Raw genomic sequence first — 15,544 nt, 5'->3', positions numbered from 1 at the left:
AGAAACCTGCTAACCTGACCTAAGTAATGTGGTTTGTTTGGATTCTGTGGGACACTGTAGGGATATTGCACTAATACTCTGCTGTACCCTGCACACCTAACGTAGCCATCAAAGTGTTCAGATTAGCGCTTATGAAACAATCTGTCATTTCCATTTATAGTAGGCTTGAGAATTTGGTATCTCGACCATAGCACCACTTTGATTTTCCCCTATTTTTAGTCTCTACAATGGCCAATACTATGATGTTGGTAACATCTCTATAAGAGAAAAATGTTGTTTGCTCCATATTTCCATTTTAGTTTATTTTCCTAAGAGTCTCTCTTTTCATTTTCTCAGCGATCAGCTCCTGAATTCTTTGATTCCTTGTCCTTTCATAAGGCCTCCTCCGTGTAATGATGTTGTGCTGTGGTACCTCGTTATCCAACCCATCAACTTTATAGGGAACATCCACTGCATTGATTTCTGGGTGCTCCTCAGTTGCATTGGAAGGGGGTGGACGTGTTTTGGAAAGCAGAGGAGGGCTGGTGGCAGACTGTGTGATGGACACTCCCACGGGAGGGCTGAGGGTTGTCAGGAGCTCCTCCTCAATGACATTATTCTTATTTACATTGGCATTGGTTACATTGCTGTCCTCTGTCACGTTGCTGTATGTGTTGCAGGACTTGCAACACAGCTTATTGTACCCAGGAATGGAGCAGTAACGGGAGAGAACTTCCATGCGACAAAACATTGACTTGTCTCCTTGACAATGATCTTCTGAAAGAGAAAAAGGGAACAGATAAATAAAGAGCATCTTTACATTAATCAGAAAAAGAAACACAGCTGAAGCTTTGGCAGTGGGCAGAGGGTTTGATATTTAAAGTGGGATGGGAAACTGGCAAATGAGCCTTCTATAAGCAGAAGCAGGTTTATATTCAACCTAAAAGTCAACTCACTTCAAGAGCTGCAAAAGCTGATCTGAACTGTTTGCATCAGCCCCATCCAAGCTCTAGACCATCACACTCAAATTTTTGCCTTCACATCCTGGAAGCACTACCCTGAAGACCATGAAGCCACAATGAATTGTGTTACTGACCTGGTTTAAACTTCAAAACACACTGATTGTACTGTGTTGTTGCTAAAACCACATTGAACTCCCACAAAGTCATCAAGTTTTATATTAAGAAATCTATTTTTTCCCTCTTTGCTCCTTTTAATGCTTCTCTGCAATCAAACAGTGACTAACCATGGTCAGGGGTAACATGTTTTTCTGGACTGTCTCAGGAAAGTCAAGTCCTGTTTTAATGTGTACCATGTAACTCTCAGAATTAATCCATCTCCACTAATTGGAGCGACACTGTTGCCAGGTACCTCTACTCTGAAAACAGCAGTGTTTTCTCAGCGTGTCTCTTGTTTGAGAGAAAAGTGGTGCATTTACCATGAGGCTTTTCTACTCCTCCTAGAAGAGAGCTGATATTTTTGGAACAACAAACTCCAGTGCAGTGGAGCCAAGCCAGTCCATTAATGACTGTGAGACTCAGGGAAAAGTCCTGATTTTTGTGTCAATGACTATAATGAAAGAGAAAGAATGATAATTGATAAGCTTTAAACTGTCAAAAGCTGTTACAATAATCCGAACTCTAATAGTGGTGTTATGGCAGATCCTGATCTTGCTGAAATGCAGGTGGCAAATTGTAGGCAGAGGTATTAAAGGGGAAGTGGTCAAAGTGTTCCTGCTTGAGAAACATAAACAGAAGCCTTCTCAGAGATTCCCCAAGCCCTTGTGATTTATTCTCAGGGGAGGCAGAGGTCTACATGAACTGGTGTTAAATGGTTGGTGAGGGTCTAGCAGGCTCCTTGGAGAGAAGTTTCCCTGACAGACACCCCTCAGCTCCTGTTCCTCCAAGATGAAGTAATAGAGCCAGGCACTGCAGTGAAGGAAAAATCCCAACATGCAGCCCATGCTGAGAGAGGAGTCAGAGGGTTTGTAGGAGAGGAGAGGGCTGAGGAGAAAAGCAGACTGACCAACACTTGGCATCATCAATAACAAAACATCTTCTCTGTGACCAAAGTGCTGAGACAGAGATAAAATCACTCGTCTCTTTCCCCCTGCTCTTACTACATTTCCACCTACTCTTACAGTAAAGGGTGAGTAACTCCAATTACTCGCCTTTATTTGGAGTGCACCCGATGGCAGACAGTGCTCTCAGCCTGGTCTGGAGCTCACATTTCCCCTCCTGCTACGAGCACTGGCTTGTGTCAGCACCCTCACAGCAAAAGAGAGAAGCAGAGCAGGTTCAGCAATACCAAGGGGATTTGGAAAGCAGAGGTGCCACCTCTTCACTCATCCTCAGTTAACAAAACAGGGCATTGTGGGTGTTTCATTGGCAAACATATCAGTCTAAAATAACTAATAGCTGGTGCTGCTGTTTTAAAATGCTAGTGCTGGCTGAGGCAGGGGAAAACACCTCCTGTACTTTGTATCTGTGCCCTGATTGTTGCTGAAGAAAAGCAAAATTTTAGTTCCTACTTTAGAATGTGTCAGGTAATTTTCATATTTTTTTAAATGCTAAAATGAAATACTGCTGGAGATTAGGAATGACTCCTTCTTTAGGAGCCTAAGAATAGTACCTTGGTTTTTGTGAGATTTTCAAACCAGACTTTAAGAGCTGGAACTGTTCATACCTGCACACACAGTTCCATACAAAGGCCTGCAAATACAATTTATATAAGTGCCTATACAATTTATACATATTTTTACCTACTCCATGAGAGTATTTTTTGAACATCTTGCCTTGTGATGCATGATCCTTATGCATGTTCCTCCAAATGGCTTCCATAATAAAAGCCAACAGATACAATATTTAAATGTGGTTTTAACACAGCAGGTCTGTTCTTGACTTTGTAAGAATCAGTAACAGCACCTTTAGAAAAATGCCTTTTTTCCTAACAAAAATATGCAATGTCAAGCTTAACAATACATGGAAATAAAACTGCATTATGTAATAAGTTAAGTGATATCTAGTAAGTTATATAAATAAACTCTGCAACTTCTCAATGCCAGAATAAAATTTTGATCCTCTATCCAAACCAAAATATCCAGATTTGCTGAACTTTTATTTATTTTTACTTGCAGTATGCATGACAGACTGGAAGTATATATTCAAAACATCAGTAAGAAAAAAATAAATCAGTTTCACAGTCACTTTGGTACACATTAGTCTCATAAAAAAATATTGAAAAGCAAACTGAATTGGCACATCTTTAATATTATGTTAAATACATACAAAACACTAATAAAATATCCCTGATAAACCAAAGTGCATATAGACATAGTGCACAATGCCCAGATACCTTATTGCACCATTCTCTATAGCCACCCATCTCTTGAAACATCACTAAACATTGTCTATTTAAAGGTAACAGTCATGAATATATTTATACAGTTAAACACCAATTATTTTACATAACAGTATTCAGTGCCAGATACGTGTCTTTGCTTTTTCACCTTGTCATGTAAATTGTTAACATGTTTCAGGAAATATTAACAGCAAAATTTAAATATGTGATCACATGATAATGACAAGTTTGAAGTGCTACACTGTTGACGACCCAAAGATTCAAAAATGCCACTTTTCCAAAAAATATGATCAAAGCAATAAGGTAGTAATTTGCTCCAAGACTGCAGTTTTACATTTCTACTATTGGTACTGACTGTCACAAAGAAGTTTATGACTTGTGAATTCCAAATCTTCAACACAAACACGGAAGGTGAAGCACGAATGCCAGTTAAATTTCAGTAAGTCAGGCCACAATCCTGTCTCAATGAAGATATGGATATGCACTGTGCAAATCAACCTCCAATTAAATTTACTGCCTTCCAATAGTTAGCGTTCAAGTAAAAACACTCCATATGAAGATTAACTCAAGGTACCAGTGTACTGTTCATATTTAAAGCTGGATCTGGTAAATCAATGCCATTTACATTTCAACATTAAGGCATTTTTCTAAAATTCATCTCCTAAGCAAAAAAAGCAATAAAAATTGAGGTAATTCTGTAGTAGTTCACACTGTTATGTTTGCCAGTTGACACATCTAAGAGCACACACACACACGCACGCACACACACAACCGCACCACTCAAGTCAGACATGCACATGGTGAAAAAAGACCAGAGATGTAATGAGTATAAACAGCTCCATGCTGAGCAGCTGGAGACATCGTAGTCAATGAAAACATCATATTGCCTCCGCCACGTTAAGAAAAACACCACCACCTTCACCATGGACCATGCCTGTTCTGCTTTGGGTTTGTTTCTGAAGTGAGAATGCGCAAAACTGGCAAAAATTGTGCGATGGAAAAAATGGACGCGGCTTTTCTCGAGAAAAAAACCCGCCAAGCGAACACCGGGAGTCTGGCGACAGCAACGGCATCAGAGCAGCATGGAAAGTACAGACAGAAACTCAGCTTCTGCTCCCCAGTGAGCCCTCCCCGGGTCACAAACGTAAAGGTGAGGGTCAGGAATAAAAAATGAGCAGTGAGGGTGAGGAAAGCAACAGCACCACAAAGGAAAATGGAATGAAAAAATTCTTCCACTCATCAGACTACCCTGTCAGCGAACTGAAACCAGAGAGTTACGAGATTTCGGGTTTTTAGATAAAGGAGAACTTTAGCACTACAAGGTGTCATTATTGTGATGTGATCACATTCACAATAAGTTCTCAGTTTTGCTATCAAACTGAACATCAGGAACCAGTAAGAGCCTTTTTTCACCACCACCAAGCAACAAGCAAACCGATCCCAGCTCCCTTTCGGAGGACTGCAACATACTGTGGAGATCCAACTTCACACATCCAACACTTCAAGACCTCCACCACCAGCGCTACGCAAGCTCCAGAGAAGAAAGACACCGAGCACCGAGTGCCTGGTGTGAAAAAACAGATTCAGCCCAAGATTTAAACTTGGCAAAGTCAAGGGAACTTTCCGCATAGAGAGAAGAAGAGAGCAAAAGGCAAAGTCCACATTCGATGTGGCATGCATTTAAGGGCAAAGGCAGAGTTATAAATGGGTCTTTTACTTGAAGATATTTTCTGGATGGGGTAGTCTGGATCGGGTCTTGACAGCCATTGTATCATGTAGGTTTTCTTTGAAGGATCAGAAACGTTTCCTTGAATAGAGGAAAAAAAAAGATGCAACACAACATATGTTAGGCAGCATTAAATTGTTGCCCTGTCAGAAGGAGACAAGCTCAGAGAGAGAGTGAGCTCCAGTTGTGAGGGAGCCCAGGGAAGGATTACAACCAAGCTGTGAGATTTTGGGCAAAGGGTGCTGTTTGGGGAAGTTGCTACAACTCGTGCCCAGCACTTCACAGCCAACACTAAGACAGCCCAAAGGCCAGTTCTCCAACAGCACTTCTCATGGCAGTGTCACACATCCCTAGAGATGTGCAGTCTGGCTTAGTTACAGTACCTCATTAAAATCGTTGTATTGGAGACTGTAATTGACAGTTTGCTTCTAATTAATTAGAAATCAAAAGCTACCCTGAGAAACACATCAGGAAAACTAAAGAAAAATATGAGTTACTTAATAATAGGAATATGTGAAATGATCTCACAAGTATCATTTGCAAACAGCTGAACAGCTAACGAGGATAAAGACCTTATTGCCCTGGATTAAGCAGGAACAAATTAATTACAGCTTCTAAAAACTGAGTTAGATAGCCCCTGCAGATAACTTGTGTTTGACAGAATGAAAAAGCCTGGAACTGTTGGTGGAGGTGGGGAAAACAAAGAGGCATCCTTGGTTAGGCACTGCCCAGCAGCCCTTTGCCAAGCCCCACAGGTCTCAGAGGTGCAGGGCTGGACTCAGGCACTGCTCCTCTCCCAGGGGACCTGCTGGCCACATCCAGCCATCAGCACTGTGCTGAGGTCTGCCCCAGACCCTCAGGCTGTCCTGGGACAAGCAGTGCTCCCCAGCAGGAGAAGATTGCCCAAGAAGCCCATCGGCCACACAGCAGCCCCACATTTGGAATTCCACTCAAAACAGGGACTATGGAGAAGTGCCCCCCCAGGCAGATGTAGCACACAAGTATCAATTCAGTGAAGGCACTGCAAATAAATTTTTTTTCAACAAGTAATAGAAGCCATCAAAGACTAGCCCTTACTGGGACATGGAGGTAGTCTGCAAATCCTGACGTTCTCTGGTTTATTCTCCTTGCAAAGGCCGATGGCGTTGTCCCTGGTCCGGCACAGGACCGGGCGATCCTGGGTGCCATTGCCACAGCTGACAGAGCACTGAAAGGACAGGCAGCAGTTACACCCCAGCCACCCTCTGGAAACAACAGATTAGAAATTAGCTTTTCAATTTTAAGCTGCCCTTGATTTGAGCTGATGTGGTGCGTTATTTGAGCCACTTCAGTACCTAGAGTAACAAAACAAGGAGAGCCACTGCTTCTTGTAGTTCACCAGCAATTGTGAAATACTCCAAGAATGAGCTGTGGTCTGAACAGTAAACAAACATATACATGCCAGCCATCCATCTATTCACAAATACAGTGCTGGCATGTCATGCTCATTCCACACAATCAGAAATCAGCTGTTTGAGACCTGCAGAAAGAGACTGACCTGTGACCAGGGTCCTATTCTCCACTGTGCTGGGCACAGCTCCCTGTTGCAGGGCCTCCTGCCCTCTGGGCGGTCGTTGTTGCAGTACTTGGTGTGGACAGAGCGATTTGTGTTGTCGTGCAGGGGCTGGATGCAGCGCACAGACCGGACCTGATATCCTGTCTTCCCACAAGATTTGCTGCAAGGCTCCCATTCTCCTGTAACCCATCTGCGTTGGTGAAAAGAGCGTGAGCAGAGTAAAATTCAAACTGTTGATCTGTAACTCTTAAACACAGGTTTAACATGATGTTAATACTAGTTCTAATGTGGAAAAAAGGAGGAGATATGAAAAAAACATAAGCAGTTATGGTGAGGGTTATTTGACTGCACATGAAATATCATTAATAAGACCCAGATCTTCAATCTTACTCTTTCTCATTATCTCCAAGATAAGCATTATTCTTACTTTGCTGTATTTGCTTTGATTTTAAGCTGCCCTTTCCAAGACTGCACATAAAATATGGTCACTATTATGTCAAAAGCAGCCACCCAAGGGTGCTGGTTCCCAGGTCTGGGTGCATGAGATGTGCCTTGTCTCATCATGCAGCATGAACCAGCTGGTTCCCATATGAGTGAAGCCAAAACATCTGGGCTAGAAATGCAGCTCCTGCCTGGCCCACACCTGGGCACTCCATATATTCCTGACCATGTTAGACTCAATCTGCTGAAGCACTGGCAAACCCAGTGCTGTGAGTGCTGAGTTGGGACACATCAGGGTCCTCATCATCATAAATGTTTGGTTTGGAGGAAGGCCACACTCCACTGAAAACCAGAAAGTTTGAGTTCCTAATTTCTAAATCAGTTTGGCCACTGAGAAATGAAATCTACAGTTTGTAATGTGGTGCAGTTGAAACCCTCACTGATCACCCAAACCAACTCATGAACTGTAGTTACAAATTGTAAAGAACTTAGAGAAGAGTGATAGGGACAGACAACACCAAAGGAAATTTACATAGGCTACTGAAAGCTTGGTTATAATCAAGGGAAGACATACAGTAGTCTATAAATATTTACAGAGTGCAGAGATCTGCAAGATGGAAATACTGTTCCATGTAAACAGTATTTATGGGATAAACTTATCCAAAAAAAAATACATAATCTGGAGAAACACCCTGAGCTTGAAGGAATTGTCCTAAAGTACTCATAAAATCCCTTTTGACCATTTGAAAACGGTCAAAAAATAATACAAGGCACTGCACTACATATTCCAGTTAAACAGAAAGTAACAATTTCTCCCTGCTTTCTTTTTGTAACCTACAGAAATCACACAGCTGTGAAGAAAGGGAAGAGCTGTGGAGACATGAATCCTGAGGTGACTTCTGAGACAAAGATGAGTTTTTCCCAGAAGTTAAGAAGCAGCATATTAGTGTAGTGGGTGTCACAGAGCTTTGTAAAACCCCTTAATAATTGCCTCTCCTATGTACAAGAGCAAAACGCCTGGATGACATTCTATGGAAACAGAGCTAACTGAAACTTCAGGGTTCCAAGCACAATTTAGGATCCTATTGAGTCTTTGTGGTACCTAGGCCCAATTATATTTGCAGCTGAAAGGAGGATACAGACTTTTCCAGAGAGTCTGACATGCAGTTAGGTCATTACAAACAAACGTTCAACCCTGACCCATGCAGAGTTTATGGGGTACAGTTTCTTGCCTTTTCTCTCTTTCAAATATTTTTTTCTTTTAAAGGAAGTTAGGAAATATTGTGTGGTATGTTCTATTTATTTGCTGTTATTCCTGGAATCTATACTTGGTCCCCAGAGATAAAAGCCAGGATCAACATACTCCTTTCTTGTTGCAGTAGTAGCATAAAGAATATATTAGTCCTACATGTGGCAGGAATGATCTGCTGCCAGTAAAAAAAAAATCACCTGTAAAATGCGAATTAAAATATTTCTAACACTTGACTATGTAGAGCAGAAATGGAGGTACGACAGGCATTTCATGCTGTACAGGGGCAGCCAGAGAAATCTAACAGGTCAAATACTTTCCCTGTGTTTAAATGTCCAAAAATATCCTGTGAGCTTTATGAAGATTTGGATTTGAGAGACTGGATGACACTGGTTGTCTTCTGTAGTGCACTGTACATTTGTTTTGACATGGCTAACTCACACTGTGTAAAATCTGCTGGTATAAATTGAGTTTATGTCTATTTTGTATCACCTCAAGATGGCCTGAACACAAAAGTCTGGATCAAGACAGCACTTCTTTTCTAATCCAACTCACTTCATAAGGAACCAGCAATCACAGAAAGAATATTTCTATGAGCAGAACAGAGCATGAGATCCCCACAGTCCTGGGTGTCTGTAAGACCATGAAGGTGAAGCTAAAGCCACCTTCCTTGTGGCACCAGTGCTGGCTGGCTGTGATGCCCCTGCACCTCCAGGGAGCAGGGCAGGGGCCAGGGATGCTTACATGGGCTGGGAGCACTCCTGGAGGTTGCACACCCTGCGGATGGGTTTGGGCTTCTGGATCAGCTCGCAGTAGCTGCGATGAACCATCTTGTGGTCCGTCTTCCTGCGGCAGCCGTACTTGGTGAACTGGTAACCTGGGGAAAGACACTGCTCTTACTCTCAGAACCTGCAGATCTCACAGAGGGCTCGAGTTTCAGATTAGCTGTACAAATTCCATCAAGGGTTGCAGCAGGAACTGCAGATGAACATTGCTACCAAAGGAGGAGTAAGCTGCACCAAATAAACACTTGCAACGCAAATTTAATACCCATAATTGCTCACCCCCTGTATTTTTCACTCCTTTACTCACAGAATCACAAGGAAGAGACCTTTAGGATAATCAAGTCCAACCCAGCCCTAACATCTCAACAAAACCATGGCACTGAGTGCCACATCCAGTCTTCTTTTGAATACATCCAGGGATGGTGACTCCACCACCTCCCTGGGCAGACCATTCCAGTACTTTATCACTCTTTCTGTAAAAAACTTTTTCCTAATATCCAGCCTATATTTCCCTTGGTGCAGCTTGAGACTGTCCTCTGTTCTGTCAGTTGCTGCCTGGAGAAAGAGACTGACCCCCACCTGACTACAGCCACCTCTCAGGGAGCTGTAGAGAGTGACAAGGTCACCTCTGAGTCTCCTTTTCTCCAGGCTAAACAACCCCAGCTCCGTCAGCCATTCCTCACAGCGTTTGTGTTCCCAGCCCCTCACCAGCCTTGTTGTCCTTCTCTGGACCTCCTCAAGTGTCTCAACATCCTTACTAAACTGAGGGGCCAGAACTGGACACAGCACTCAAGGTGTGGCCTCACCATGAAAATGAAAATAACATTTAAACAATATTTAATGGGAATAACAGCCAGATCCAGCATCTCAAAAACATTCTACAAACCTGTCCCATCCACAATCCAATGCTGCAACCTGACCATCAGCCTGGGGAGCAGCATCAGTGTTCACATCTGGCCCCACAAAGGAGTCTGACATTGCAAAGGCCACATCACTGGAAGCAGATTTACAAAGGGCCACTCCATGGCACTTTGAGGTTTGGCACCTTCACAGCTTGGAGACCCTCATCCAAATCTTGCACATTTGTCCAATATTTCAGTTCCATAACCACAAATCAGAAATTAATCAGCCCAGATCTGCCCCCAAACTCTTTAAGTCAGATTTTGACCCCATTCACTATTTATTTATCTATTACTTATGAAAAACTCCTCCCATACTCTGGTCTCCCTAATGTCTCATGGCAATGAAGGAGTTTTGAACGATCTGCAGTTTTGTTTTTACCTCCTCCACAAGGTTTTGAACACTGGGACCATTTCTTCAAAGCCCACTCATATGACACCGAGTCCTCTTCCAAAACATTATTGTTATCTACATTCAAGGAATCTTCATGGATCATGTACTTGTAAGTCAAAGATATTTTGGCACCACCATGAGGAATCACCTAAGAAGCAAAGCAGATACAGCGTAAAAAGATATGAAAGACTGATACCAGGAGCTCTGTGAGATGATGTGAAATAGTGATCATGGCTCACATATAAAAACATACCTCGAGGGATTTCAACCTTTTAGCTGCACTCAATGCATTTTTTCCCTGATGAGAAAGTATCTCCATCCTTATGAGACAGAGTTTTTAAATTGCATATTAAGAATGACTGTTGTTGATTTAGGCTTATTTTCCTTGCCAGTATTGGACTGACATCATGATACTACATTTTTTCCATATCACATCACAAAGGAAGGAAATTTTGTACTGAAATGATAACAGATAGTTCCACTAAAAGACAAAGCAAATGCAATTGCAGAAGTAAGTGGAAGTGGCAAGGAAAATTGCTTATATTTCTGATAAAACACAAATATTCCTATGATAATCCTGGAGTTCTGCAAAGCTTTATACTTAATTTTGACAGAAATATAAACTACTTAGAAAGAAGTTTTGTTATCACACTGCACTATGACAAATGCAAGAAAATGGAACTCAGTGTGAACAAAGTGCAAAATATTGGTCCTTTGGAAATATAGTACTTATTCTTTGAAGTTCAGCTGCTGTAGATCAACACATTAGAGTTGTTTTCAGAGGGATTCTAAATCAACTTACCCCTGCTAATTGAAGTCTATTGTTTGTTAGTTTGCAATGAAAAAAGAATGTATTTGGGTGGTTTTGTGGAACTGTGGAATTGGTTTTGCCCTGAAAAAGGGAGCCAGGAAGCACAGGAATCTTGCATCTGCCTTTGCAGGATACATTTTCAAAATATGGACGGGAGAAGGAACTATTAGATCTAGCTGATAAGAACCACCTTTTTTGTTTTGTGCTCACATGGAAGATAGGATAAGTAAGCTGCAGTCTTTACTCAGTGGCTGCTTGCTATGCCATCCACAGGAAATAATCAGGACAGCTGGTTCCTCAACACATAATCCTGAATTATAACAGCTCTCATACAGAGCAATGAATTGGGAGAAAGGAATTAAAATACATCTTCCATTGTCTTGTAATTGAAGCAGATGTCTTCTTGTAACTCACAAGAGGAATCTGAATGATATGCTAGCCCATTATGGCTCTGTGGAAGGTGGTTTTCATTTGACTTACCAGAATAACAATTCCATTACGCAGCGGCCCCATGGTCTGCACCGTTTCTCTATCGTCGTCATTCCGATATTCCCACTCCACACCCATGTCAATAAATACTTTGGAGTCTGGCACATAGTTGTCTTCACTTAGAATTAATTTCCCTGTTTCACGATTTTTAATAGCTGGGAACAACACAAGGAAAGTGAATATAACAGGTTAGTTTCTCATCTCCAGTTTTGTTTTGCTTGTGTCCCAGTGGACAAAGCTGAAAAGGCCAGTGTGCATTTTCCTCTGCTCCCTCACAGGTTTGGAAAGACTTTTCAGGTGTTTCACTGAACTGTCAATGCTTTTCTGCTCAGCTCCTGGAACATTAGTTGTCCTTTTTTTCCCTTTTTCATAGCCTGTCTTGCCAGAGAAATGAGGCTGCACTGTAGGGGTCCAGCTGCCTGCTCCCATATAACAACTTCTGAATCCACTGGCCAAACCTGAGCCAATTTGAGAGCCAGTGGGGGTCCCAGAGCTATTCAGCTCTTTCACATGTTGTAAGGCAGCTCAAGGGGCTGTTACTGCTCCATCAGAGAAAGGCTACTGAGCTAACCCCCAGCGGGTCCCCCCAGTGAGAGAGAGACAGTAGAAACAGCATTAATTCTCCTGCTCAGATCCAGTCCTGACACCAACGCAGCCCTGTTAAGCTCCTGCTGCTCTGCAGACACCTGCCACTGCACACAGAGGCTGGTTCCTCTCAGCTCTCACAGTGCTCCATCCTTCACCTGGAGAGACTTCAGCCACCTTTGTATGAGGACAGGTTTTCACCTGAGATGGAAACATTTGTCCTCCTCATTAGAAGAAGCAGGGACTATTTATGTAACACCAGATTTTAACTCCATTTTTTCTCTGGCAGCTACCTGAGCATCCTGCTCCCTCAGCAGTGGCCTCGACAGCGAGCCAGCTGTCCCTGTGCACAGCACTCATCCCACCCCGACAGAACTTGGTCAGAATGAGGATTGCTCCCTGATCCACAGGGACAGCCTGCCCTGAGCAGCAAGGGAAGCATTCACTGGGGAGAAGATGGGAGGACTCACACTATAATTAGCAGACTATTCGCTGTGAATCTACTTCCAATTAATAGCAGCCTACTAGTCACTGTTTAGCATTGATTACAGGGCCCGGGGAGGAGTGGATTTCCATTACCTCCTAAACTGCTGGATTGATTTGGCAGCCTCATGTCAATACTGTTAGCAGCGGGGCAGAATCTGGAACAGATCTGGATATAGCTGGGAAATTACTGAGGGTGGGAAGCAAAAGAGATGCATACAAAGACCCTAGAATGGTTTGGGTTGAAAGGGACTTTGAAGATCATCTACTTCCAACCCCCAAAGATAAAGCACTGCATCCCATGAAGTAACTGAGTGTTTCTTCCAGCAGCTTTCACACATGCACATATCAACACAGAGATCTGGCTGGGACATCCTGATATACAGCACAGGGAAATCAATTGCCAAACAACTTTCCTAATTTAACATACTTAGAGGAAGTACATGGTGTGGGTGGGTAATGGGTAAACAAATGTATAAACACATTGTCAGCCTCCAGAGACAAAAATAAACGCCAGAAAAAAATTATTTTGACTGAAAATTTCCCTACTTGTTACTTACCAAGATGATGAGCGGTGGCATCTGTTTCCTGTATAAGTAAATGTCTTGCACCAGCAGGAATTTCAAACATCTTAACATACCCTATAATGAGGGTTTTGAAAAGATAGATATGGATTAATATGCCACAAATAGGGAGGGTTTGTCTTAGGTTTTTAAATAAATCTTATTTTCTGAAGGCAGGGTCTATTAAGCAAGATAAACCGAATTCAGCATTATTCCCATTCTCATTTCTATGCCAGGGGATGGAACATAACAGGGACAAAAGGCTCTGGGTCAGAGGAAAGACACCTGAAGTATCATCAACAGACTTCACTTCAGACTGAAATGGGCCTTGAGTGCCATTTGCACTCACAGAGACCACACAAGCTCCTGCCTGACAGTGCCTGATGATGACCACGTTATTGCAGCACTGGAGTGACAGAGCAGCTGGGTGACATCAGCAGCACAAGCCCACAGCTCTCAACAAAGAGCAGGGAACCCTTCTCCTACACATGCACAGGCCTTGGTACCAGCAGCTCTAACTGCTTACTGGACAGAAGTCTTATTTCAAATTATAAACACATCTGGAAGTAAGTCCTGATGTTTACTGGAATTAATGATGCTGCAAATGATTTGTAATTGTCCTGGTACTTTCCATTAAACATAAGAGATCAAGAAAAAATACCCTGAATTCTCCAGGACAAACCACACTGGATGTACTGACCTTGTTTTTTTGGTACTCTTGAAAATGTTCTTTTCACCACTTTGCAGTGGGAATTATCTCCTCCACAGACACCACACTTATCTTCCTGCTTTGTGGAACCAATGACCCTGTCACACCCAACTTTCTGTGCACAAAACAGAGAAACAGTCATTCTTATTTATCCACTCTTCATTTCAAATGAAGATGTACATTTCAAAACTTTACATGCCAATCTCTAGATTCTGCTTCAGCAAAGCAGCCCACCTCAGTATTCTCCTGTAAGATCAACAGCTAAACAGATTTTAATACTTCCAGTTCCTATAACAGCTGACAGCTGGGTGACTACGTTTTTATATTATGCTTCACAGTGGTTCTCTTACTGAAGGAAAGTAGCATGGTTAAGGAAAAGCTCTTAAGCCTCAACTTATCTTAAGACAGACACTTGGATTCCAGGAAAATCTAGGCATCTATATGGGGATAAGCAGCTCCACCGGTGTTCTGCTAGTCAGAGACTAATTCCTTTGAAAGATGACCTGCAGCAGATCCCAACTTAGAGGAACTGTCATTGATTTTTTAAAAATAGCATGATCAAATTCCAAGAGAATGCACATCAGCCATATCCTAACACCACTTTCCTTGAAAGCTGCTGTGCATTCGTATTCCATTGTACATTCCACCCCCTCTAAACCTCAGCAGGGAGAGCTTTCCTTGAAAGCTAATTGTAATAATTCATCTTAAAATACTGCAAGAAATATTACTTGTGTAGGTAGGTGCTTTTGGAATCGAGTCACGTGCATGGCAACTGTGAATATCACACATAATATTGTGACAATAACCTTAATGAAATCTCCTTATTTCCCAAAGTGTTATTATACTTAGTCAGCCTCAGAGACAAGCACTCAAGGTACAATTTGAATTGTTTTCACAACACTGAGCTCTGAAGAAGCCCCCAGGCACTTACGAGGCAGTCCCCCCTGACGCAGATGCTGTAAGCATCCTTGTAGGAGCAGCGGGTCCCGTCGTGTACCATCCTTTTCATGTACACCACATCCCCCGTCTCCTTCGATTCACAGTACAGGTGGCACCTCTCCTTAGCTGAAAAATAAAACAACCCAAATTGTGTGTGTTCAGCTCTCACAGCTGAGCTGCTGATGTTGTGAGCAGCGCTTTCAGTAGTGTTGGCTCTCCCTTCTTCCGTGCACACATCACAGAGCCCAACGTGGTACCCATAAATCATTGATGCTTATCCCCTTTGAAAAATTCTGTGATCGCTCAGAAAATGCTGAATCACAAAGCATCAATGTTTCACCATTAGGAGACAGGCTTAAGAATAACAGATCATTGACTTTGATGGGGGGAGATCTATTTAATCCTTTGCAGGTGATGCAGTCTGGCAGAGCTCTCCTCAGTTGCACAACTACCTGTGAGAGATGCTGGTTTCTCCTCCGCTGCACTTAAATGAAAAAAGCCAAAGTAATTTCCCCATTAAATGCAGCTGTTTAACACTGAGTGAACCTGGCATCCAAAGTTTTTTCAGAGATAGCTG

General features: G+C 42.5%; 1 protein-coding gene across 6 annotated transcripts in view; it reads right to left on the bottom strand.

The window, feature by feature from the left end:
- Positions 1-273: 273 nt before the first annotated feature.
- Positions 274-15,544, bottom strand: part of ADAMTS2 (ADAM metallopeptidase with thrombospondin type 1 motif 2) — a 169,931-nt gene continuing 154,660 nt past the window's right edge. For 4 of the 6 annotated variants that reach the window (XM_086852289.1, XM_086852293.1, XM_086852291.1 and 1 more), the window contains 9 exons: positions 14,960-15,093; positions 14,020-14,143; positions 13,317-13,397; positions 11,680-11,843; positions 10,377-10,536; positions 9,055-9,187; positions 6,603-6,810; positions 6,143-6,272; positions 274-756 (listed from right to left, as the gene is read on the bottom strand). In XM_086852289.1, coding sequence (XP_086708415.1) covers positions 296-756; positions 6,143-6,272; positions 6,603-6,810; positions 9,055-9,187; positions 10,377-10,536; positions 11,680-11,843; positions 13,317-13,397; positions 14,020-14,143; positions 14,960-15,093 — 1,595 coding nt within the window. In that variant the 3' untranslated portion in view covers positions 274-295. Of the gene's footprint in view, positions 757-5,056; positions 5,147-6,142; positions 6,273-6,602; positions 6,811-9,054; positions 9,188-10,376; positions 10,537-11,679; positions 11,844-13,316; positions 13,398-14,019; positions 14,144-14,959; positions 15,094-15,544 lie in introns of all 6 variants that reach the window. The other 2 variants (XM_086852288.1, XM_086852290.1) reach the window with 1 other exon arrangement.

Source organism: Cyanistes caeruleus, chromosome 15 (assembly GCF_971803275.1).
Source record: "Cyanistes caeruleus chromosome 15, bCyaCae1.hap1.1, whole genome shotgun sequence".
NCBI lineage: Eukaryota > Metazoa > Chordata > Aves > Passeriformes > Paridae > Cyanistes > Cyanistes caeruleus.
Note: the sequence above shows the minus strand (reverse complement) of the source record. Positions and strands in the feature narration are given on the sequence as shown.